The sequence below is a fragment of the Pygocentrus nattereri genome, chromosome 16, assembly GCF_015220715.1.
Source record: "Pygocentrus nattereri isolate fPygNat1 chromosome 16, fPygNat1.pri, whole genome shotgun sequence".
Taxonomy (NCBI): Eukaryota; Metazoa; Chordata; class Actinopteri; order Characiformes; family Serrasalmidae; genus Pygocentrus; species Pygocentrus nattereri.
The window spans coordinates 13,723,701-13,750,916 of NC_051226.1; the positions used below are offsets into that span (position 1 = coordinate 13,723,701).

Genomic DNA, 27,216 nt, shown 5'->3' on the forward strand with positions numbered 1-27,216 from the left:
ATAATACATCAGAAAAAAACATATCCCTATATCACCTCACTGTCCCTCTCTTAACTCCAACCTGAGTAGACAATAACAAAGAAACCCTCTGAATCAAAGAGCCTCCCATTCAGGCAATCAGTAAACCAGCAGTGTTTCTATTCAAGAGCCCATCATTGGCTGTCACAAGTTTAGATTACAGCTTACAATAAAACCGATTTTTCATCCAAAGAGCCTTGCAAAACCACACAAAAACCAAATGTGATGCGGTCCTTAATTCTGTTAAACTGATTTTGCTGAAAAAGGGCAGACAGCTACGTTCTTCATTACCTCTATCTCTCCTAAACAAACTCTTCTTCTCTTCACAGGAGCATAACAGAAGAAACAAAACTAAACCTGAGCTTCGAGCACTGGTTTCATTCAGTCAAGGCCTCGGAGGCTTTAGAGACGCATACTTATATTAAAGATGAAAAGGTCAGACATGCAAATTTGACAGCGCTGCACAGGACATGCCCAAGTGTCACTAAAAATCCTGTCATCTACTGAGCTTATGTGGTTAAAGCATTCCATGATTAGAAAATTACAAGCTCCAGGCTATTAGGCCTAAACTATAGGTCAAACATTTTATTTTGTGTAAGACTGGCAGGCATTTTACCGCAGATGAAGTTCCGGTATTGTGGTTGTCCACCTGTCCAAGATTTCCCTGGATTGTCCATGTATGTGTACACAAAGAATGGGTGCGAACGGTTCATATTACCCTCAGCGTATGGACAGTTATTTCGAAAAAGCAGTAGGCAATGCTTCAACACAATAGCTGAGAAGATCAGGGGGTTATTTCACACAGCAATATTTCACTTTTTAAACATAGTTTAAACCCAAAGTAAAACCTGCTCAGTAGAAAAAGAGCTAAGGGACATTTCTCCAGGACAGTCCTCTTCTTTGGTTCAGTTGGCTACCTGAAATTGTGAAATAACCCCCCAGGTTCTGTAGCTGAGCTTATATGTGTGAACATCAGGCTTATAACCTGCAGAATGCATTTCAGTGCTCAAATGCAACCAAGTAAAGTCTGTATGTGGCCCACAGAGAGACCTCTGGCCCCTGAGGAGGTTTTGGAGGGCAGCTTGGCTTATTCCTGAGGGCCCTTGGTGTTTTTCAGACAGGTCGGTCTGCAGCAAAGACTTGTGGGAAGCAGCTAGGTTTGGCCACAGCAGGCAAGAGAAGAAAACAGGGGGCTGGGTCGATGCAAAAACACAAACTTAATACTCATATGACCCGTTTCCCGAAGATTTGATGTTAATGCAATTAAATCAACTGATTAAAGTATATTAACAGCTCGTTTCGCTGTTAAACGCGTTTTTTTCCCCAGGGCTGGGTGTTTCGGTCTGGTCGCCGCGGGGATTCATGGGTAAGTGTGACAAAAGTGGTATTTTCACAAGTCTAATTGCTTATTTAGCGACGTTATGTCACATTGTCGGTTGTGTTTGGGGGTAAAAGACATTAAAATGGTTCTTCGGTTCCAGCTTTTCTAGCTATTTCAGTGTGATGCACCAGCTTGTCGTCTCGCAATGGCTCATGGGATTGACAAGACGATTTTTGTTGTTAGTGTTCGTCTCTAAAAGCTAAAATTGTCGCATATTCAACATCACTCTTCGCACCTAAGCACAAATATGTGAAACCGTGGAAAATCCGTAGCACATGTGTATTTATAATCGACTATTTTGCTGTTTGTGATGGAAATGCGGTGCGAAAGGCATCATGGGAGAGAGCCGCCTGTGAAAATGGGCGAGATCTTTCTTCATGTCGTGGACAAATTCACAAAAATGTCGACGGGATGTGAAGAATTGGTCTTTGGAATAGTAAGTCATCGCGGTGGAAGCGTTTGATGCAGATTTTGAGGGAGCGAAGAGCAGCCCGGTTATTCGAAGTTTCCCGTTCCACCTTAAGCCGTGTAGCAGCTGTACCATTTAAGGTGGAACGGGACATTCGAACAAGAAGCTGGCGAATAGGAAGCTTACTTTAGACGAAACCTGGTCACGTGACTGCTGGACCATGTTGGGGTGGGAGGCTTCTCTCTCTCTCTCTCTCTCTCTCTCTCTCTCTCTCTCTCTCTCTCTTTCTTTTTCTCTCTCTCTCTCTCTCTCTGGGAGCAATATATACTAGCAATGGGGGTCTATGCACACATGAGCTTCCAAAAGCCTTTTGTTTTTTCTTGCACTCATGTCCAAAAAAAGCCCCCTCTTTTACACAAATGATGTGTATCCCTGCAGGTCCCTGCTCTTCTGATGCCTGAGCCTGGTGCTGTGAGGATCATGGCCGGCCTTCGTGCCACAGGCATTAATGACCACATCTGCTTCCTTGCCATGGAAAAGCCTTCTTACGTCCCGGCGTTTCGCTGAGACACAGTAGCACTCAGGTAGGTCACTGTCTGCTGTTTGCTCTTTGAGTCATTGGTGCTTTTTCCTGTTCCTGGGGGGCATTCTGGCTTTGATTGGTTGCACAAGGCCTGGGAGCACATCATAGGGTAACATGCACACATACACATTCATGCCATGTGTGGCTCTAATTGTTGCCACATGTATCATCACAAGTTCCTGGTTTTGAACGGGATTTCCATTATGAAAGACTCTGTAATGAGCCTGTTGATTTATTCATCGAAAGGCATAGGTGACATGGTTTACAGTGGGCAGAGGGCATCCACGTACCTGCGCTTCATATATAGCCTTTTCACGTTCCCAGCAGATTTTTGACATTTCATGGATTTCATTCTCATCATTCGTAGGCCTTTTGTATTTGCTAGGAAACCAAAAAAGGAATTAGCTGGTTCTTTTTCAGACCGCTATCTATATTCAGGTGAAGCAAAGGGCTGCAAGGCTACATAATGCAGAATAGAAACTACTTATTGATATGTAAGTTGAAAAATTTAAGGCACATAGCCACTGCAGTTTTTACAGTCCTTGGCTGCATACTGTCATTTTAATGAGATCGTTTTTATTTTATTGGCCACAATCTGGAAGACTTCTTTAGGCCAAAGTCAGTGATCACTGGTTGTGTAGGTTGAGGCTGTATGATATGGACAAAATGCATGTATTGTCATTATATTCTTACATATTGCGATTACTATACACATTACAATATATTAAAATTGGCGAATCAATAATTTTTTCAACATTTTTTGTTGGTTATTTTGACCAAAATAAACACCCACAGAAACTCATCCTGAACTCTGATTGGTCAGGATTCTCATAGCACACTGTGGTTGGTAGGAGGGTTTATTTGCATATTTCAGACCTTGATAACATGAGTATTGCAAACACTAATACTACTACTGTCCTGGTAACATTTGTCAAATGATATACTGTGTAGCTCGTACATCTGAGCAAATTAATAGGCCTGACAGCTTAATAGACACTTAGCGTTTAGATTTTTTAAGATTCTAGGTCCATCTGACTTTACCTTGCCTAATGATTTTAGTTCGAACAAGGTTCAGCCAAACCGATGATTTGAGGATTCTGCTTTTGTGTTCTGACCTGCTCTCTGTGTTGGCAGTTGCTGATGAGCAGGTGCTCTGTGCTCCCTGCCTATTAGAGGTTATCACCTCAAAGGTCAGGTCAAAGTTCTTAAGGTCAGCTCAGCCTGGCTGATGCTGACTTTGTGTTTTTATGTTTGGTTAAAGATTAGGTATAAGGATTAATCCAGTAGGTCTACGTTAACCCCATGGACTACAGGCTTATTAGTCAGATATTATTCTTAAGATGTATTATACAGTAACTACTCAAAATTATTCAGTAGCTGTTTTGAATTATTTAGAATACACTATGAATCGTTAGCTAGTCTGATGCAGTTAGATGGGAAAGGCAGCTCCTCAGTCAGACCTCATCAGAATGGTGTCCAAGTTAGGTTAAGGCTAACTCCACAATGTGGTACATGTGGTAGCAATCTGCCAATGGCTTTGGCATTGGTTCCGCACAAACCATACAAAATCAATCACCCTAAAGACTGATGTATATGTGATAATTAGGAATGCACCAATAACCTTTTTCTCCCCTGCTGATACTGATATCTAATCCTCAAGTACCTGCTGATATCTATCTTAACTCAGTCTAACCTAACTTCTCAATAGGCACCTTAAGCATCCTGATATTTATAGAGTTCTACTAAATACTTGATTTTGGTTAAAGCAGCATTCTGTGTACAAAAAAATAAAACATACTAAGCTTAAAAGAAGCCTTTACTGGTTAGATAATTTCATAGTTGAATGGTTTTGGTTATCTTTAAATGCTTCATGAAATTTGATATAATGAAGTCTTCGCTTTTTGTGCCAGCCCTGTAACAGATTTTACAGTGACCTTTACTACTGCTTATCTCAAGCATGGAAATAATCGTATACCTCTGCAGTGTTGCTTGCCTCAGTTAAGCTACTGGGCGCACAATAAGCGTGACTAAGTATCGCACATGCGCATCAGAAATTGTTCCGTGGTATCATGTTGTTTATGGCTGGCACTCCTGCAACATTAATGATAATATTACACACTATGCATGAGTCTGTGCACCTGACTGCAAAGACGTATGGAGAACATGACATATTCATGTAATCCAAAAAAGGAATTAGTTTGGTGAAAGTGATCCAGGCCGTTTTTTATGTCTTGTTATCGATTTCACTGACATTTTAAAATCATAATAGCCACATGAAGAAATATATTCACATTATTAGGATGTTGTCTGTATCATGCAGCTCTAACCACACACACTCCACCCTCCTCGGCGCCATGATTGGCCTTTGTTCTTCCAGTTGGTCTGGTGGTAATTGGGAATTGGCTTCCCACACACACACACACACACACACACACACACACACACACACACACACACACACACACACACACAAACTGAAACATACATACTTGCACTGAGCCTGACCATCAAATATTTCCCTTCTCTTATTTTCTTTTTCATCCACCTCTCTCTATTCCTCTCCTACTCTCTCTCGCTCCACTGGGCTACCGCAGCTGGTCGCAGTTCCGAGCCAGTTCTGTCCCCCCTCAGACATGCTCACACAGCACACGTAGACAAAAGGCCGAGGCTGCTGGTCGAAATACTGCCCCCTTTTTCCATATCCCATGAGACGCCTTGCATCTGCAAAAAGAGAGAGAGTGACCTGCAGGACAGGAGCAATGGCTTAGAGGTAGAGGGAGAGAACCTCCAGAATGAGGCCTGGCTGGACTGGCTGTTTGCATTATGGACCTCCTTCTCGCATGGAACATTCTAGATAGTAGAGGGAGATCAGAGAAGCAGGGTAGGCACCAGCTTGCTTTTTCCCTGTTTTTAAATACAAATTACACAAGTGTCTATGTATGTAATTAACACAATTCAATTCCATAAAATTTTCTTGATTTATTTTCCAGTGCAGCAAAAATGAAGGGCTAAAAATTCACCTCATGTTAAAAATGCCAATGTGTCCCTTTTCAGCGTATGAACATATTTTATTTTATAAATAATTTATCATTTATAAAATAAACTTAACTTAAAAAAATAAGCTTTTTATTCAACATTTAGCATACGCCAATTTAAATGTGAACTCTGACATACTACACCAATTCAACAGACCTAACTATGCACTGTCTCATGAAACATACAATTATTTAGTGTTTGCTGAGTATTTATAGTCACAATATGCTCAGATAACGATACTATGACCGCTTGTTATAATAATGCTACAGAAAATGTCCTTTTCTCTCCCCTGGGCTTCATTAGTTTTCTTAGTGCTGTGATACCATGATGCATTTACTTTTTCAATACTGCCCACCACAGTTTGTATGTGAATGTGATCACGTCACGACCTTTTGTTTTCTCTTTCATTTGGCCTGGACTGGATGCTTGTAGGTTGCCCATGGCTGAAGGATTAGGGACATGCAGCTGATTTTAATTGACAAAGATCAGTCTCTCTCTCTTTCCGTCTGTCTCTCTCTCTCTCTCTCTGGGAGAAGAGAAGACGAGAGGAAGCATAAGCAGGGACACTGGATAGCGGGAGAGGAGCAGGGACCAGGCAGAGAGAGAGTGTGAGAGAGAGAGAGGGAGAGAGAGAGGAGGAGAGGGGGAGGTAGAGCGGGAAAGGAAAGAGCAGACCAGTGCTGCAGAATGGGGTAGAACGGAGAGGCAGAATCAAAAAGAGGCCAGGTACCGAGCCTGTTTACTAATACTACTTCATGTGTCTACATACGTTTTTTCTTTTTCCTCAGTTAAAGAGAGAGTGCTCATGAGAGAGGCAGGCAGTTATGCTTTTGCTTTCACCGTGGGGCTTTTGCTTTCCTCCCTGGGGGTGGGGGGAAGGCACATTTCTCATATTTTGTTTGTTTTGTCTTTCATTTCCATCCTATCATCATTCATTCATCCATATAAAGCCCGCTTTTGAGCCTCCTGCGTGCATGTTTGTTGTGTGTTTCCTCCATGGTGGGTTTGTGTCTGTTTTTCAGGCCTAGTATATCCTTCAGTGGAATGACGTGGATTTCTGAGCTGTTTTCACCACTAACCTCTTGCAAACATGGTCCATCGTGACTGAGAGCTCTCTTCGGCTGTATTTTGACTGAAATGTTTCAGGTTCGACGTGCAGCAGACAGCAAAACGAGCAGCTTCTTCTTCCTCTTCCTCTCTCTCCTGCGAGGCTGCACTGCAGCACAGACATTATGTGGGGTGACCGGAACCGGTTGAAACCAGTTTGAGGCAGACGAAGAGGCTCAGGAACAATGCAGTTACTATGCTGTGGGCAGATAGCTGGCTGCTTCATGACAGAAGGAGACTCAGACTTGACTTAACATGACTATAGAAGGGTTTATATGTCTCTCAACCAGTTCACTGTCTTACTGTATGTGCATTTGGCAAGGCCAAGAAGGAAACAGCTATGATCCACTGGCCAACCTTAACTACACAGCCTGCCTGGGCCACCATAGCACTATTGCTGCTTGGGATGGCTCAGGGATGCTGCCACTATTTGCTGGACATAAGGTGACCCTGGTTATTTCCCTCATGGCAGGCCCTGCATGCTCAAAGTGGATTTTTTTTTCTACAACAGGAGAATGACAAGGAGAGAGAGTGAGGAAGGAGGGAGGAGGTGTTTGGTTGAGACTGTGGAAGTGGCAGAAGGAGACACAGAGAGACAAGGGAAGGAAGGAAGGAAGGAAGAAGGTTGTTTTGCTGTAAAAATGGTCGGAAATGAGGGTGAGGCGTGACCTGATTTGCATGTTTCCACTACTGTGTATATGTGTGTTCGTGGTTTGTGGTGATTCCCTTGAGGAATACTACTGGTTATGTTGATTTAAACGATTTGAGGCTGAACACACAAGGTTTCTGTGCCATTACTCATTGTCTTTTACTACAGCTTGTTGGCTTGATCTGCAGGCCTTCTTCTTCATTGTAACATATAGACTTTTAAACACAGTCTTTTCTTGTTGTTGTTGTTGTTGTTGTTGTTTTCTTTCTAGGCCTCATTTCTTCCTTTTCTTCTTCTGGATTTCTCCCCACATTAGCTTCATTGTTAGTCTGTATAGTGTATGGAGGAGGAGGAGGGGGAGAAGGCCATTTTGGCCCAGCCTGGGCAGAGCGTGCAGATGTTAATAACAGTAATGGAGGAAGGGCTGCAGTGAGCGCTCCCAGAATAAAGGCAGCAGCGGGACTAGTGCTAGGTGGCTAACCTAGCTTAGCCTGACCTAGCTGCCCTTCATCTTTCTGACTTTTCTCTCCACTGTGACACCATATAACAACATATAACACCGGCCTGAGAAACACTGTAAACGTTAAGCTCAATACATTCCATTCAGACTTGTCATCCTTTTTTTGCAGGGCATCTGCTTTAGTTTTGGAGTAGTTTGATGTTGCTCCCCTTCTTAGAGATTACTTAAATGTAAACCTGATTTAAGCAGTTTATTTAAAAGTACGTTTGGCACTTGTTGGGTGGTTAAGTAGTTTCAGGGCCTACCAGTTCAGTATTGCACACACTCTTTATTCACATGTCCAGGCCACAATTATTATGTAATTGCCTGAACGCAATTATTTGAGCTGCTGGCAATTATCCAAGCTGACTGCAATTATTTTTCTAGGTTGTGAGCTCTCACAATGTGAACTTGGTTCATTTTCATCACTTGGGTTTCGGAAATACTTGGAAATGAAAAAGGCTGAGAATGCATTTATTTGAAATTCATCTTATTAAAACAATAAAAGCTCTTAACTTCTCACTTGTGCTGTACCATCTTTAGCCTGACTTTACAGCAGTTGTTTGAAACAAATGTGTAAATTGTTGCATAATGTAAAGCATCCTACATTTAACTTGAAACTCAGCTGCAAACATCTCAACTTCATGGAACAAGTTTCATGAAACAGCCAGTCAAAAACAGACACAACATATGGTGACCTGATCACAAGTGAGTTTACCTGATCATTGGGCGAAAAGATAATGTTTGATGATTTATTGGGTAGCTGAAGAGGAGTGTGACATCAATTAGGCTATGACCGTAACGGCTACTCAAACATTAATTTGAAGTTGCACTGAAATTATGTTGCATGAAACTCATGACATACAACGAGTTGCATATAAGCCAACTCTAGAGGAAAAGCATAGAGTAAAGGTTGTAAGGTGAAATTTGGGCCAATGCCAGCATATCTTTCATATACATGTCTGCTATTACTGATGCTGATATAGGATTGTAGATGCAGAAAAATTAATAAAATGCAGACATTTTAGCACAGTAGCCCAGCATTGCCTAAACAGTCTGTTCTTACAGAGTACAGCGAGTATGTTGTAAGATACTAGTTTGAAATATGGGTCAAATGTAAACATATTTTGTTTTTCTTTTAAGAAAATATCTGCCAATAGCAGTTTGATTTCAATATTATCATACATCCATATGTATTTTCTCATTTGAGCTGTGTCTGTTGTCATTTGCAAATTTTCATCAACTAGTTTTGCTGCTTATGTGCGCATTTTAGTAGCTACATGCAATGAGCAAGAAAAAAATCATATAATTCATATCAAATTCACTGTTATTCATAGGGCAGTTAATCATCAGCTAAAATTTCATGATGATGGCACACTTACTTATGTAGAAGTTTCCTTTTTATTATTTTCACCTAATGTGGATAATGGCAGCCATGTGTCAAATAAAGCTGTACTTCATATTGTAGTGATCTCCTGATTTATGTTTGTTCATATTAGTTATAGTGTTGTGAAATTAATTGTGTAGCATTGTAGTAAGAACATGCAGTTGCACATGCAATAAAAACTCTTATTTACAGTGCTGGCTTGTTTTTGAGTGATACAAAAGTCAGCACAGTAATTTGGCTAAATGCATCAGATGGAAGCCCTGCATTTTAAGAGGCCTTTCTTGTAGTCCTGTTAGGTTAGGGTCGATTAAGAGTGCTTGTGGTTGTGCAAGCTGCACTCCAAAACACAAACAGATGGAGCAGTTACATTTGACTGGTTTTGACCAAGGAAAATGACAATATATACCTACAAATTTACATTTGAATAGAATTTTCTGTTGAAGTTATCCCAGGTCTAGACTTTTTTGTTATTTTGTTATTTATTGAGTTATTAGGCTAAATATGATGTATAAATATTATATAAAGAGTTCAGATCAAAATGTGTATATCCATTCGTCACAATTGTATACGTAGCAAGTTACAGCTGATGCTTAAGGGAAAAAAGAGGTATTGATTATAATATAGCATTGATATTTTTGTATCATTGGGTAAAGCCTGCTCCCAACAACATGAAAAAAGAGAATATTCTTGGAAGTGGTCTATACTCCATATTGGAATGAAAACATTAAACAGTGAATGTTCACTCCCCTGTTAGTAACAAGTGGCAAATAAGCTTATTTATCTTGTGGCAGGAAATATGATTACTGTAATCATACCTGGTTTGACCATTCAGTCAGAACCAGACCTTCCTGGAAGATCAGAGATAAAAACATAAGCTATTTCAGGATTTACAGAGGCCTTTAGCACTGAGTGACTTCAAGACTGTCAACCTTATTCAAATCATTCAATAGGATTATTGAAAAACTTGCTTTTGTTTCCAGAATATCTTTATTTGCGCATAATTCAGTTTAAACTAAAATAAAAATGTTACTTGATCCATTTTTACATTAAAATACAAATTATATGGATTTGTATTTTAATCTAAAAATGGACCATGTAACTTTTTTATTATTATTATATCTTATTATTATCTATTATTATTATTATTATTATTATTATTATTATATGGATAATTAGTTGTATACTATTTCAGTTTTGTTTGATTTGAATCCATGCAGTTTCCTTTGAACAAATAGAGAAGAAGCTGCCATTCACAGAACATGCAACATTGGCTTAAAGTAGCACAGTAGCATAATTGTTCTTTGGCACCTTAATCTTTTTTTTTCTCTGCGATGGTTGAAGGTTAAATCAAACAGGAGAATTTGGGCTTCCTCTGTAATGGAAGCAAGTTGACAGAACGAGAATTTAACTAGCCAACTGGATCTTTAGGAACAATGTATGCTTACAGCTGAAAGCAATGCTGCCTTAAACCTGTGGATACACTGATATCTGAGTGCCATTTACTAATATGAATCAAGTTAAAATGTTACTTTGAATCATAATGGCCAAAAAATAATATTGTGTTAAACTTGTTTTTTGTTTCTTTCAAAGGGTTTTAGCTCATTTAGCTCAAGACCATGGGCGACATGAAAACTCCAGACTTTGATGATCTACTTGCAGCCTTTGACATTCCTGACATGGTCGATCCTAAGGCTGCCATTGAATCTGGCCATGAGGACCATGAGGGGCAGCTCAAACATAATGTTCACCATGACGAAGACTCCCATGTTCCCTCGGCCCCAGATGTTGGTGTCAGTGTCATTGTCAAGAATGTTCGCAACATTGACGCTAATGACCAGTCCCTTTCAGACAAGGAGGTCCATCCCTCAGTTGGAAATGGGATGCACAATGGGTTCATTGGGTCGCCTAACAGGCTAAGCAAAGAGAGTAACAAGCTTCAAAAAAGTGGAAACCGTGGAACAGAACTGGCTGGCTCTACATTTAACCAGTTTAGTCCCATTTCCAGTGCTGATGAGTTTGATGAAGATGACAAAATTGAAGTTGATGACCCTGTAGACAGACAAAATAATTTACCTTGTTTCAGACCAAATCCTCTGACTGGACTTTGCTCTAAACGAGAAGAGCTCTCTACACAAACCTCCAAGCCTGTTTCAAGTGATGGCCCATCTAAGATAGGAACTAATGGCAACCACAGCCATTCAAAAAATGAAAATGGCAACACCAATGGTACTTTGGGTAACTCGAACACTCCTGTGAAATCAAGAAAAACAGAGGAGCAGCCTAAGGAGGTGCTCAAGGCCCAAGACGGAAAAGAAGCAAGGGAACCAGTTGCTGGGCTGAGTGTGACAAACCTCTCTCAAGCCAAGGCCAAGTCATCTGCCAAGCTCTCATCTTGCATTGCTGCAATTGCTGCTCTTAGTGCAAAGAAGGCCGGCACAGACTCAACAGCCCCTGAGCCTCTTGCCACTAAACAAGAGTCACCCAGAGAGGCCAAGGAGAGCCCGAAAGTGACGGAGAAGCCTCCAGAGCAAGAGTCAGCCTTGGAGCTTGCCAAGAAGATGCTCTCCAAACAACCTGAGAGCCCTTGTAGTGTTACCAGTGAGAACAGCAGTAAAGGGTCTCCCTCATCCCCTGCTGGATCCACCCCTGTCATTCCCAAGGTCCGCATTAAAACCATTAAGACATCTTCTGGCCAGATCAAAAGGACTGTCACTAGAGTGCTGCCAGAGTTTGACCCTGAGGGTTTGAAGAAGGGTATTGACTCTGGATCCATTGTGGTATCTTCCCTCTTGTCTTCCCCAACCTCATCCTCTGTTTTTTCTTCTGGTCGAACAACACTACCCACCACAGTGGTAGCGACTTCTGCAGGCTCAGCCATTGAAGTTACAAAGCAAATGACCATCAAACCTGTTGCCACTGCCTTCTTACCAGTCTCTGCAGTCAAGACAGCTGGTTCACAGGTTATTAACTTGAAACTAGCCAATAATACAACAGTAAAGGCTACGGTCATTCCTGCCGCATCCGTTCAGAGTGCCAGCAGTGCCATCCTCAAAGCTGCCAATGCTATTCAGCAACAAACTGTCATGGTGCCTGCTTCTAGCCTGACCAACACTAAACTTGTGCCAAAGACTGTCCACCTCACCAACTTGAACCTCCTTCCCCAGAACGCATCGGCCTCTGAGCTCCATCAGGTTCTGTCCAAGCCTCAGCAATCCATTAAACAAGCCATGATGGCCAACCACCCTCCTAAGAAAGTATCCCGGGTGCAAGTCTTGGCCAGCTCCCAGAGTTCAGTCGTTGAGGCCTTCAACAAGGTCCTGAGCAGCATCAACCCTGTACCAGTGTATGTGCCCAACCTCTGCCCCCCTTCCTCAGCATGTATCTCTCTACCATCTCGTGGGTACAAGTGTTTAGAATGCGGTGACTCCTTTGCTCTAGAGAAAAGCCTAACTCAGCATTATGACCGACGAAGCGTCCGCATTGAAGTCACTTGCAACCACTGCGCCAAGAACCTGGTCTTCTACAACAAGTGCAGCCTCCTCTCCCATGCCAGAAGCCACAAGGACAAAGGAGTTGTCATGCAGTGTTCCCACCTCATTTTGAAGCCCATCCCTGCTGATCAGATGATACTGGCCCCATCTGTGACCTCTAGCGCCCCCATTTCCACACCAAGCCATGGTTCTTCTCCAGGAGGCAGTCAGGGAAAGAGTGACACAACAGTGATTTCTGCACCCACTTCAGCCCCTGTAGTGGCTGCCATGCCCCTGGACGAAGATGCCTCCAGACTCTGCCGTTCAAATCTCAAGTGCTTGGAGTGTAGTGAAGTGTTTCAGGAGGAGTCTTCTCTAGCCATGCACTATCAGCAGGCTGCTGAGTCAAGTGGACAGGTAATTTTTTTCCCTTCTGTTGGTTGTCAAGAACACCTGCGTTTCAATTGTCGCTAAATTGGACAAAATGTCTCGTTGCAAAACTAGCTGAAAACAGCACTCATAGTTATAGCACACTAGCTGTTATATACTTTTTGTAATGCTTGTATCTTTGGAAATGTTTGGTATGTTGGGTATGAATTATTATTTAAAACTATCAGAAGTGCAGTTTATAACATTTATAACCCAATAGATATGTACAGTCTCATGCAAAAGTTTAGGCACCACAGGGCAAATGATGTTGTGTTGATTTTTTAATTGTTGCTGATAAGTTCATAGGGTGGGCAGTATGACGATATATACTGTGGGTAAATTTGGTACTGAAAGAACACTGACCAACTGCATTTTTTTTACAAAGGCAGCCCTGTTTAAGTCGATTTAACAAGCAGTATGTAAAGTGTTGAATAAAAATTGTATTTGTATATTTTGATAGTATTTTTAATGTGGCACCACTGGTTGTTTTTGTCTGTTTCAAATGACAAAAAACAAAATATTTTGATGCATAATATGAATTTTTAAAATGTCTTGGAGTATTGTGATATTACATTTTTGCCATATTGCTCACCAGAAGGTAACACGTCCATTACAAGGAATACATTTAAATAGGACATTTTTTATGGGTTTTGTGCACAGTTTTCTTTATTTGCTAAATGTTACATGTTCAGAAAAACCACAATATTTTCCAAAATGTTAAATTCAGTGAATAAACAGTAACTGTACTCTAAAAGTTGCAGATGTTGTTCCATGTAGAGGATGTGTGAACTTATTTTGCATGAGATTTTAGATTGTAGTGTAACAAAAAGGTTCCAAAAAGTTATTGGAGTGATGTCATAGAAGAAGTACTTTTGGCTACCTATAGGTTTTGATTGATTAGTATGAGTTTTTAAAGAATCATTGATTGAAAGATTTTTAGGGATCTGAAAGTGGTGGTTCTGTAGCACAGCTCCATGCCTGTAGCAGCTTTATTTAAGCTGTGTATACATTTACAGTGCTTATATCTTCATAAATGACTGTCATATTAGCTACTAAAGCTGTCGCCTTTTTAATGCTACCTGAAACAAATGCACACAGAGTGCAGTATGATTATAGCACAATAACTATGTACAGTTTTGGGTAAATGTTTAGGCACCCCAGGTCAAATTACATGTTTTGTTGATTTTCCCAAGTCTTCTATAGGAAATACAGTTCTATCAATTTTAATGCACAGTAACTATTACTATTTGCTGAATTTAACATATAAAAAAAAACATCATTTTGGGGCACATGCCACATTTTGTTTTATTCTTTTTTTCATTTCTGTGGAGGATTTGTTAACTTGTTTTCACTCAGAAAATCGATAAAATATAATTTGTCTAGAGGTGTCTAAACTTTGGAACAAGACTGTACACCCTTAAAGGGTTCTTTGGAGCAATGCCATAGAAGAACTACATGAACCCATCACTAGATTGGTTTCATTTGTTATATTGAAATTTTATTTAGGGAATCTAAGTTGTTTTCTGTGATGTCTCTCCAAAGAACTTTGTTTAGCATCTTTTCTGTCAGACTTAGTAATGGTTTCATTTGACAGTTCTAACCTACCTTAGACTCAACATGTTAGTTCTTTAACACAGCTTTAGTGTCGAGTTTTGTAAACTTTTGTTATTCTCCTCTTACTGTAACAGAAAACCTGCACCATCTGCCAAATGCTGCTTCCAAACCAGTGCAGCTTTGCCTCCCACCAGCGAATCCATCAGCACAAGTCTCCATACATCTGCCCCGAGTGTGGAGCCATCTGTCGTTCCGTCCATTTCCAGTCCCACGTCACCAAAAACTGTCTGCACTACACGCGACGAGTGGGCTACCGGTCAGTCCTTGCATCACTTCGTGTTGTCATCATTGCGTCATTTCCTCTCGGTGTCTGGTGATGGAATGCAGTTTGCTTAACAGTTCACATTTATGGGTAAAAATTCTTTAAATGTACTGAGTGAGTGTTTAATTGGTTATGAGTGCCCTATCAACAGCCTGTGAAATTACTGCTCATTGACGAGCTCTCAGAATTCCATTTACTGCAATGATCACAGTTATTACCATGTCATTTATGTATGAGTAAATGACAAAGCAATAAGTGCAGAGAATATTTTTGTCAGAGGGCTCATCAGGCCAACCAAGCATGGTCATTGTCCATAACTGACTGATCATGGCTCCACATAGTTGAGTTTCAAGAATATAGTTTCAAGGAGGTGCTATTGTTTGCTGTGGCTGCCATAATCGCAGAGGACAGTAAAAATAAAAGGTCTGTGTTGTGTGTACCTTTTTTGTAACATGTCTTGTGTAGTCCCGCAAGGTACAATTTTAGGGCCTTTGCATTTCTCTACATGTTATCACTTAGTAATGTCATCAGGAAACACACCATTTTTCATAGCTGTGCTGATGACACATAGTTATACATTTTACTCTTAATAAAACAAAACTCATATCTCATCTCTGTTTAGCCTGTATCTCTTAGGATAGATTTTAAAGTTCTGTTACTATTTTTAAAGCTTTAAATGGCCTTAAAGCACCTGTGTATCTCACAGAATGTCTGTCTCTATGTTCCAGCACATAATCTTAGATCCTCTGATACTGACCTTCCCAAATACTTACTGTAAAATACAGAAAAACTACTGTAAAACACTCTTTTCTCTAACTGCTTTTAAACTGCAGGTTTTAGGCAGTTGAATTTGGTACGTGCTTTTAAAATATTTAAAAATGTAATTAATTTAGTTTTTAATTACATTTCTACCTTTCTTTATCTCTTTAATGTGATCTCTCCTTGCTTGACATCATTTTAAATTAATGTACTCTTTTCATTTTCCATTAAATTGCAATTACTCAGCAGTACCTATAATTGAAGACAATCAAACTCAAATTGAATTTCTTTCATTACTATTAAACTCTATTTCTCACCTGTGTATAAAGCACTTGGAGTCGCCACCAAAATATGTTCTCTATAAATAAAGTTCTTGTTGTTATTATTTATTATTAATATTATTAAATGAAATTATTTTTGTCATTTGTAAGTAGTATCTATTTATGAGCAGTAACTACGTTTACATGCACACCTGAATTGACTAATTCAGGTCTAGCAAGTAAAAATCCTCCCCAGGATTTTGTTCCAGCTGCCTCTCCTGCTGGTTTGAGTTGACTAGGGGCTGTTTTCACATTACAAGACTCAGTCCTCAGTTAAATGTTTTGGAACTTTGGAACTATTATGGATCGTCTCTGGGAATTCCACCAGTTCTTCAAAAATTCAAAGTTGTTCCAAGTGATTTGATCTGAAATGCTTCTTTCTAGAGATCCTACTGTCTGAATTGTTCACAGTGATGGTGATGGGAGCCAGACGTCTGAAGTGTTTGTTGCCTCTAAGAGCTAAACTCGTAGAAAGCTTTAATTTGAAATGATTATGTACAATGTGTCTGACATCTAGGACATTGTTTCATGATAGTTTTGCAAGGAGATTTTGACATACAACGTTTTATTCAGTACAGAGATATATTGAGATTAAAAACATTGTAAGGTACAAACAAACATTGTTTCTCCTTCAGATTTACCACTATTTTACTTTCATTAACATTACATGTAAATAAAATGACTATATTTGCATTGCAGACATTGCTGGTTCTTATCACCCCGACTGTAAAGACGTTTGAGTCAGGAAGTTTCTCCCCAATGAGCTGTTTCACATCAGACCAGTCTGAATGTCTTAGTTTACATCTTAGAGACTGAATTATGCTGCAATTTTGAAAAATCAGTGGAAGTTCCCTTTCAGAGTATATTTCCAAGTAAGCAACTTTGCAGTTTTGTAAGTTACTCTGTATAAAGTGAATACATAAATGTGACTGAATAACATTTTAAAAGTAGGTAGACAGTAACAACTATTAAATATCCTTATGGTCCATTAAAGCATTCCAAAAGTGGTACAGTTTAATCACCACCTTCAGATTGATGCATTTTACACTGTTGCATTTACATTCTGCAGATGGATCACATTAAGCAGTGAGGAGTTGCTCAGCCAATCAACAGCTCCACAATGGTCACATTCACTGTTCAGATAAACTAAAAACAGCTTTTCTTGTTATGGGTAAATTTTTTTCTCTTGTTTTGTTTGTCCTCAGGTGTGTCCACTGTAGTGTGATCTTTGCTGACGTTGCTGCCCTGAAGTCACACATCCAGAGCGCCCACTGTGAGATCTTCTACAAATGCCCCATCTGCCCCATGGCCTTCAAGTCTGCCCCAGGCACTCACTCCCATGCCTACACACAGCACCCAGGAGTGAAGATTGGAGAGCCCAAGTAAGTCTCTACTTTATTACATATACATCAAGCTTGACATGGAAAATAACTGATAAATATTTACTCTTTAACAACAAATGTGACAAATGACAAATACTAAGAGGAAAAAGGAATCACATTTCATTACTGTTGTAACATTAATACAGATAGCAAATGATCATAATACAGTAAATTAGTGAAAGAGTGAAAGTGGCATGAGTTGGGTGCATAACAGGCAGTCGGCCTGCACCTTTGGCAGTGTGAGTGCTGTGAACATGTTTGCTGGATTCTGCCTGGATTTTCCTGGTCACCCTTCCCTTAAACGTACTATTCAGCTGCTTCGTAAATTGAAAAAATAGACTTTGTGTTTCGCTCCACTGGTAATATGACATTCAGGCCTTTTTGTGAATTACTGTCATTGTTCTACAAACATTGTTCTAGTGACTTCAAACATGGCTCCAAATTATCTTGATGTTTTGTTTTTGTTCATCATCATTGTTGCTCATTTTTAGCTATTGTCAACCTAGTAGTCGATGGCATCGGGAAAAATTAATATCACCATAAAATCTGAATTTCTGTTTTTGGTAAATATTACGACCCCCCCCCCCCCGCCCCCAAATAGAACCATTTTAGACACACAAGTAAACCTGGTTTTGTTAATTAACAGTGTTTTATTATTGTGGGATGTTGTTTTTAAAAAACAAATAAAATTTGGCATTTTTATTTAGCATAATACTAAAAACAAAGCTGAACAATATACAGAGGAGCCTATGTTAGTATTGCTTTTCAACACTTGGCAAAAATAAATGTTAAATCTTTCACCTTAATTTCTACAAGGCTGAAATTGGCAATAGAATGGATTTTTGAATAAGACTTAAGCTTTGTGAAATTTCTCAGACCTCCGATCATCAGAATGCTGCTGGAATTTGGAAAATAATTACATTCACGCTGTCAGTACCAGTTCATTCAGGTTTTGTTGCGAGGCCCCAGTGTTGCAGTGGTGTCTGAGGCAGCTGACCAAGACCAGTGGTTTCTCATGCGTTACAAGTGGATGCACAACAGTCGATCTGGTGTCCTTGTTAAGCTAAGACTGACCGTCCAATTCATTTATATACGCTGCCTTAAAAACAGCAGACTCTATCAAGTGGACTCCTGATGTTAAGCTGCACCACCTAACATTTGTATACTTTCCTATAACAAATAGTATTGTGCCAATGTAAAAAATACTGACAGTATAACTTTTTAAAAAGCAGTTTTTTTCATAATATGCAAACATCAGTAATTATTTACAATGTGTAAACAAGTTGTGATGAATGGTCCAAAATTACTAAATAAAATAAAATTGATTACATGAACTATATTAAAATATCAGAATGTTTCTTTCCTTCTTTTCCATTTAGTTTTATTTCTGACAGCAGCTTACATACAGGTTTTTAATTCCTTCTGTCATTTTACAAAACCATTGAGAATGATGCAGCGAACGACTTATTACATAACAGTATACTATACTTATACTAGAACTTTAAACCTTAAAAACCTTAAAAGAAACCTTAAAATATATTTGAAATGCTCCCAATTAGTACTGTTTTTGTGCTTTTCCACAAACGGAAAACACACACTATTTACGGATTTTATCAGTGTGGCAAATTGCTAAGCGAGTCAGATCACTTCCTTTACAACCAGCTCACCCTGACATTTTCCAAACGGTAAAGGCGTATAAAAGTGTTATCCACAGTGGCTTTGCTGCAGGTTATTTTCCCACCTCGACACTTTGAACCTTGTCATGTTCATCAGCACTTACTAATGAAAAGAGCAGGTGGCTGCTTTGTGCTTCCTGTCATACCTGTTACCATGACGGGAAAAATAATTATACCTAACAACGTGAATAGTGTTAAGGACATTTGTCAATGCTGAGCACTGACGTGTGTGAACATCTTTCACCTTAAAATCAGGGCATATTGATGGATGCACAGTGATTGCTCCACTATGATGAAGAAACATATCCAATCTAGATCAACTTTATTTGTTCAATAGATTGCGTTTTCTGCGCTGTACTGTATTCACACAAAAGGGATGTGGAATGCATTGATAATGTAGTTATTAATGAGTGTTTAACCTTTTTCATTTTGAGTCTCTCCTGTCTTGTTATTGACATTTTATTGCATTATTTTCATTTCATTATTTTATTGATTATATTCAGCCATGTTAGTATGATCACATCTGACCTTTGAATCATCAGAGTCTAGTGTGTGTTCTGACCTAGATATAACTTCCACTGTGTGATATAGTCATATTCATAGGTGTTGAATAGCAGAAACAAAAATAAGTTGCCTTACTCTAGAATATATATATATATATACACACACACACACACACAGCCCCACATCTAAATTATTGTTCATCAGTAAACTTACAGTTGCCTGCCCAAAACTCTCTGCCATGTATAGCTTTTATAAAATAAAAAATTTAAACCCTTATCACAAATGATTCTTAAACAGTGTCTCAAGCGTTAGGCAGGATATTTAATTTCTATGTAATAAGTTTCTGTATAGTAGCTTTTTGATGTATTAAACTCTTTTTCAGACCCCTGGGTCCATCACACCACTGTGAACAATTCTAACATCAGACCACTCTGAATGACTTGCACCTTAACTATTTAAATATATAGAAATTAAAAAAAAAATAAGTGGAATTCCCCTTTGCGTTACTTAGTAGCAGCCATTAAAATCATTAATTTGGTTTCAACAAATTTGACAACTGTCCGTCATATCAGTCAGCAAAATAGTGTTTAACCAAAACTGCTGGAGTTTATTTAATTGTTGACCCTGTAAATTATATTGGCCAGTAGTGTAGGTTTCAGAATATTTTAGCTCCTTAAAATTTGTATTGATAATAGTTTATACATTGCTTAGGCCCTCAACAAAAAAATCAGGTTAAGTAAACAGATGTTTGTTTATTTATTTAGCTGTTAACTGTAAAGCACTACATTTTGTTATCTAACTAATGTTACTTTTCATGCTGTTTTTGTAGGCTGATCTACAAATGCTCCATGTGTGACACCGTGTTTACCCTGCAAACTTTGCTTTACACCCACTTTGATCAGCACATTTCCAGTCAAAAAGTGTCTGTCTTCAAATGTCCAGACTGCTCCATGCACTATGCACAAAAGCAGCTGATGTTGGATCATATTAAGGTACAGGATTGAGTTCTGATGATAATGATAATATTGATAGACCAAAGAAAGTATACCACTGTGCCTATCCTAGCATTGCAGCACAAATTATAAGAAATTATTGTATTGACTTGTATGCAAAATGTAGTAATAGAATGTTGTATTCAGATTTGCTAGCCTAAGCATACCCAATCATTCATTGAGTAATCATAACAGTGTTCCTCTTGTGTAACTCCATTCTTATTCTCTAGTCTACACATGGCACCCTAAAGACCATTGAGGGTCCTCCCAACCTGGGCATCAATCTGCCTCTCAGCAGCAAGCCTATTAATTCCATGACCCCCAGCTCCAACAGCAAAGATGGTGGTGTCCTCAATGGCCTAGAAAAGGGGGACAAGAAGCCCCCCTCCCCCATCAAGAAAGCCAGTAATGGCACCGACCTCCTCAAAAAACCCCCATCATCAGCGGCCTCCTCATGCCCTGGCTGGACCTGCAAGGAATGTGACCGTCTCTTCACCCAGAGAGAAGTTTTCATTGCACATATGAAGAGAGAGCATGGCAAGGTACGTAGATTTGCCAAAAATGTTACTAGTCTGGCTAACAATGAACGTCAGCTAACAGGCCTTTAGCTTGACCACAACGCTAACATGATTAACAATGGGGGAGGAAAAATGCACACCAGTGCCATCTGCTGGTTGAGTTCAAGAGTTGTTTGATGTGAAATGCTTAATTCTAGAAAAACCTATGGAGTCAGAATTGTTCACAATGGTGGCAATAGAAACCAGATGTCTGAGGGGTTTAATGCCTCTTGCATATCTGAGTCAACTTTGTCCAGATTCCATTTACATTTTTCACTAAAATGCGTCCACGGTTTGACCAAATGAGATCTGATTGCACTTTTCCAGCATAAAAAGCTGGTAAGTTTCTTTACATAAAACATTTCACAACAAAAGACTAAAAGACTTCGATTGCATCTCATTATACAGTAAATAAAAAAAAACATAATCAGTGGAATTCCCCTGTAACATTGCTGAACTTGATTTTGTTCCTCCAATATTGAGTTAGCTCAAATAGCTAAAGTTAGCTTTCTAGGATGCCTAGTAAGTCTTATTGCTCTGCTATGTGAAATCATGTCAGCAGTAACTTGTGACTAAAAACAGCTCTATGCAGAGAATGTTAACTTTCACTGTGTCCTCCTGCCATGTTACCACTTCTGAGACCAAAACGAACAACCTCACTGAGAACAAAATACAATGACCTTCACACAGCTGGTTGTCGCACGTAAATCAGGGCTGGCGTAAACATCTTAAGAAAACAATTGTGCAATCATGTTCTATTGCACAAACGTGTACAATGACTTAAAATTTGGCAGCCAGTTGAACAAATTAATTCACTCACAGCTCACTTTCAGAGAGCATTTAGAGAACACCACCATGCATGTTTGTTTGCCCTAATCATAGGGTGTGTCTTAATTATAGAGTAGAATTACTTGCAGCAATCACCGGGAAATCAAGGCTAATTAATGGGTGGGGCGTCACCCAGCCATTTAGCTACGTTCTGAAGGTGTGACGCTATGTTTTATGCAGAAATAATGCCTTCAACAGTTTACACAACACCACTGCAGCGAGCTTCGTATTAGCCTTTCTGGGTAAAATATGCTCTTTGCCTTTGGGTTAATTTAAATGTGATGCAGCAACTGACAAAAGTAACTAGAGAATGAGCCAATTATGCTGTCAGTAGTGTCTGAGCCAGACAGGCAGGAGTGATAAGCTTTCTGTAAACACAAAAAATAGACATGCAATTTTTTTCTCTCTTGATTTTGTTTTTGAGGGGGGCTTAATAAAACAAAATGATGTTCACTCAATCAGTTCCATGATGTAATAAATATATATCACGATTGATGTTTTTTAAAATCAAATAATTAGAAAGAATAGAGATGCATCTGGTGTACGGGATTGATGATTTGAGCATTTTTTGCATGCACATTTTAAATTTGCAGCATTTGTAACTTTCTTTTTATTCTTTCTTTCTTCAGCAACTGAAAAAGCATCCATGTCGTCAGTGTGACAAGTCGTTCAGCTCCTCCCACAGTTTGTGTAGACATAATCGAATCAAACATAAAGGAGTTCGGAAGGTCTATTCCTGTCCGTGAGTATCAAGGAGTCCTCTTGTTGCTTGTGTGAAGGTGTATGAGTACATATGGGTGTGTGATATGCAGCAATATAACATTACAATACTTCTCACAGTAGACAGTTTTCACATGTAGCAAAACACTTTGTTTTTGTTTGCACATAAGCTAAAACAATCAAATGCACCACGATAAAAAAAAAATAAAAGGGAAAAAGTGAGCATGACTTTTTTTTTAAATTCACTATTTACAGAAAATGTTGCTCCCTATAATTTGTTTAAATACATCAGTTAGACAACATGACACATTTAGAAAAGCATATTGTGATTTATCATTAATTATCAGTAACCTGTCTTCATATAAATAACTCCTGTGTGGGTGTACATGCTGAGTCTCCCTCTTTATTCGTCTCTCTGTTCTTTGGGGTAAATCTGAGTAGTGTAGGCTAAGGGCTCTTAAAGATGATAAGCAGCAAATCCGCTTTGCATTGGCGACACCATTGTTGCCTATGTAGAGAGCAGTGCTGCTTCATTTTGATGTGAGCAACATACACCACTTGGATTTGCCACTTCATTTTGCACCCTTGCCACAGCGCTCAAAGTTGGATCAAACTCAACTTCGTCTTAGTTTCCCGCTGTCTCATTGACTGCGCTTTGGAATGGTCAAGTGTGATGTATGACCTGTGACATATGACCACTGGCTCTTTGTCTTCTCGAGATAATGACTAGAACCAGAGCCTTCTTTATTTTAAACTGAGCTAAATATTTTACAATTAATAGACTCAGTTTTGACCGGATTCTATTTGCCTGACTCTCATTTTTTGTTATTAACAAAATCTGAATGTTCATGTGTACAGTATAATTTAGTGCCCTTCTGTTTCTCAGACACTGTCTAGACTCCAACCGCACCTTCACCAAGAGGCTGATGTTAGAGAAACACATTCAGTTGATGCATGGCATCAAGGAATCAGAGGGAAAACCAGCAGTAGAGCCCATCAGCACGGAGGAGTCCAACAATAAAGACCAGGTAACCACACCAACACACAAAGCAATGATGTCCAACCTCGCTTCTGAGGTGTTCCTCAATAACAATTCTTGCATGTTCTTGCATTCTTGTCGAATAGCTTGAGATGCATTCCAGAGTTCAAGAAAAAAAAATAATATAATTTTTTGTTTGCTCTTGAATGACTATTGTGGACTAGTGTCTTGAGAAACAGTGGCTACTCAAATTGTTCACCTCATTTTGTTGTGTGTGTCTCTGTTCCATTAACTAAATGTGACTTTTAAATGAATATTTATACCTAGAACATAACACTATGGGTGATAAAATTGTCTGTCCGTTGCTTAATAACAGGAGTCTCACAATACACTTCGGTTTACATTCAGCTGATGTAGTGATAGACAGTGTTTGGAGATTGATTTGTTTTCTAAAGGAGAAAATTAAGAGGAAAAAAAAAGTTCCTGAGTGCATCAAAAGTTTCTTGTGGTGGAAACACGGCTGTACAAGCAAGGACATAATAACAAGGCAGAAAGATTCCGATTCAAATTTTTTGAACAATATAATAATGATTGTAATGTGTAGTCCCAGTTTACTGGTTTATATGTCAACAAGCCCTGCATATGTGTGTGTTTTTGTAGGTACGCAGTCCGAAACGCAAGCTCATCTCTGACGGTGAAGCCACTGAAGAAGCAGAAGAGCGTACTGAGAAAGACGGAGGTGCTGGGGTTCCCAGCAAGCGTTGCAGGGACTCTTCCACGCAGCCTCTGAAGAAACTGAAGGTGAATGTGTTCAAAACGCATAAATGCGCCGTGTGCAGCTTCACCACGGAGGACTTGGTGCGTTTTCATGAGCACATTCCACAGCACAAGACCGACGGCTCGTCCTTCCAGTGCCGCGAGTGCGGCCTCTGTTACACCTCACACCACTCCCTCGCCCGGCACCTCTTCATCGTGCACAAGCTGAAGGAGCCACCAGGGCTCAGTCGCCATAGCGACCAGCAGGAAAACAACCCGGCCCCGGAGGACACGCACGGCATCCCAGACACGCAGTGCAAAGTGTGCGCCAAAACCTTCGAGACTGAGGCAGCCTTGAACACGCACATGCGGACGCATGGGATGGCCTTCATCAAGTCCAAGAGATTGAGCACAGTCGAAAAGTAAAACTGTGAGAAAGGTGTTTGGATTTTTTGTTATTTTCTGTTTTGTTTATTTTTTGGGGGAAAATGTGAAAAAAAAACGTAAGTATCATCATGGAGACATCATAAGTCATCATGGAGACGTTGTGATGAGAATGTCCATTCCTTCTCTCTCTGGCCTCTTTGTATGCTTACATATAAAACAAACATATGCATATATAAATACACAAATATATGAGAAATGTATAAATATCATACACACACACAAAGAAGTATGTGTGTTTAAAGATATGTAATATATTGAAAGTGGATTTATGTGTATTTAAATATCTATGAGAACACATTTTGTACACTTTATGATAGATGTTTGTATGGGTGTTGAATAGATCTTTTTATAGCAAATTTTTGTTGTTTTGTTTTCTTTTTTCTTCTAGACCAGTCTGTTGTGTTCTGAATCGAGCAGAATGTGTTAAACACAGTTCAGACCCCACTTATCTTGGGGTTGAATTCCAGTGCAGAGTAATTGGCAAAGATCAAGTCCCTTAACTGCTGCTTGATTGTTCAGAATGCTCAAATGTTCACTCCCTTTCAACCAGATTATTGTTTTCAATCATTATTTTTTTATTTTTGTTTTGCTCTTGAAGGACAATCAGTCCATTTCTTTGAAAATGGACGGGACCAGTGTCTTGAGAAACAGTCGCTGCTCGAGTTGTTCACTTTATTTTCTTGTGTCCTTTTGTTCCATTAACTAAATGTCACTTTTAAATGAATATTTATACCTAGAACATAACACTACAGATGATAAAGCTGTTATTTTATCAGTTTCAGTGCTTCAGCCACTGCCAATGGACCATATGAAACATGTTTTGTGTCGTCGGGGTGTTCTGTAGGTTGTCTTAGCATTCATTTTAATGTTCTTTCAAAGCTAAACATTCTCTCATAGCTGCGTTACGGCTCATGGTTCGGTGTCTTTTGCCTTCATTGAACACTATGCTGATTGTTTGACTTTTTGCCATACCAGATTAATGTCTGGCTCCTTTTTATTGGCTCATCAGAAACTGTCAAAAATGAGGTTGCCATGGTAACAGCTCTGCCTTTACTAACTGGGAGCATAATGAAATACCATACGTATTGTATGTTGTAGTAGGTGTGCTTTCTCCCCAATACACATATACCCTCCAGAATATATACACTTAAAAATAATGGTGCCAAAAAGAGCGATGCTATAGAAGAATCGTTTTTTGGTTCCCTCAGCCTTTCAGTACATACGTGAGTGAGATGTGTCATTGTTAAGACCACTTTTAAAGAGTTTAAAGAATCTCCGCATAATGTAATGACTTTCTCTAGAACTGTGCAAAGCCAAGAACCATTTAGGAACCATTATTTGTAAGAATATAGGTTTTCTCCATTCCAGATCCTTGTGATAAATTGGTCTAAATTGGACTAAAGTATTTATAGTCTTTAGCATAGTCAAGTACTTCTAGCACTTAATTGCCAGAAGCACATTAAACATCATCACCCTCTCTCAGTGTCTCAATCCATTTGCCAGTCATCGGTAAAGTTCAAGTACATCGTCGACGTACAAGTCAGCTTGTTCAACTGAATCACTCACAGTTCGATTCAGAGAAGGTGCAGCCAAAATTTTGGCCATGTTCAGTTAAACTTGCCTTTTTGAAAAAAATGAATGTGTCTTTAAATGTGAAACTGGATGGAATCTTTAAAAAAAAAGTCACAGCTCATAGACGTTTTTCAATGTTAAACTGTTCACCATTTCAGAGGCGTGAAATATTGTATTAAGGAAATACTAAGGATTAAAAAACTTTATTACATCGCTTCATGTTCATTTGTTCTGTATTTCCACAGAAGACACACATAGATGTATGTTTTTTTTGTTTGTGTGTATTTTTTATTTTTTTATCTTTTTTATGTTTTTCATTTTTGGATAAATGAACGTTTGTGAGGATGCATTTGTGCATGGGAGAAGCCCTTTATGGTGATTGTTTCTTAGAATGTCTTGCTGCTGTTGTCCAATGTTTGTGTAAAAAAAAAAAAAAGAAAAGGAAAAAAAAAACAGCCAATAAAAAATATGGGAAAAAAAAAACGGTCTAAACTCAAATGTCCAGTGGCGTGGGCAGTGATAAGTTACATTACAATACCTTTTTTCTGAGCGTACTGTGGATATCGTCAGTACTTAAAGAAAAGTTGCTGCATGTTTCATTACAGAGAGCACAATTGTTATAATTGTTTTATTGGATTTAGTGCAGAATAGTTTATCAAATGTTGAATAAAAGTCACTGTGTTTCTAGTTTTTCATAGTATGTTTTAAATACTGCTGGCAATACTGCTTTTTTTGTTGTTTATTTCAAGTAGGGCTGAACGATTTTGCCAAAATATCTAATCATGATTTTTCTGACCAATATTTTGATAGTAATTTAAATTGCAACTGTTTTCTATAATATGAGATATTGGCCATGCATCTAAAAGCAGTTCTCAAGCTT

At 39.1% G+C, this 27,216-nt stretch overlaps 1 protein-coding gene across 5 annotated transcripts; it reads left to right on the top strand.

The window, feature by feature from the left end:
- The first annotated feature begins 1,226 nt into the window (after positions 1-1,226).
- On the top strand, positions 1,227-26,819 carry znf532 (zinc finger protein 532). Of its 5 annotated transcripts, none has more exons than XM_017715767.2 (10): positions 1,227-1,384; positions 2,247-2,392; positions 10,660-12,956; positions 14,657-14,838; positions 17,129-17,305; positions 20,315-20,477; positions 20,708-21,019; positions 22,492-22,604; positions 23,469-23,610; positions 24,222-26,819. In XM_017715767.2, the coding sequence occupies exons 3-10, from the start codon at positions 10,686-10,688 to the stop codon at positions 24,741-24,743; spliced, it is 3,882 nt and encodes a 1,293-aa protein (XP_017571256.1). In that variant the 5' UTR covers positions 1,227-1,384; positions 2,247-2,392; positions 10,660-10,685; the 3' UTR covers positions 24,744-26,819. The 5 variants fall into 5 exon arrangements, with proteins under 5 accessions (XP_017571256.1, XP_037401958.1, XP_037401957.1 ...); XM_037546061.1 differs by lacking the exon at positions 1,227-1,384 and adding an exon at positions 1,749-1,835; XM_037546060.1 differs by lacking the exon at positions 1,227-1,384 and adding an exon at positions 7,046-7,191 and having other exon boundaries at positions 2,135-2,392.
- Positions 26,820-27,216: the final 397 nt, after the last annotated feature.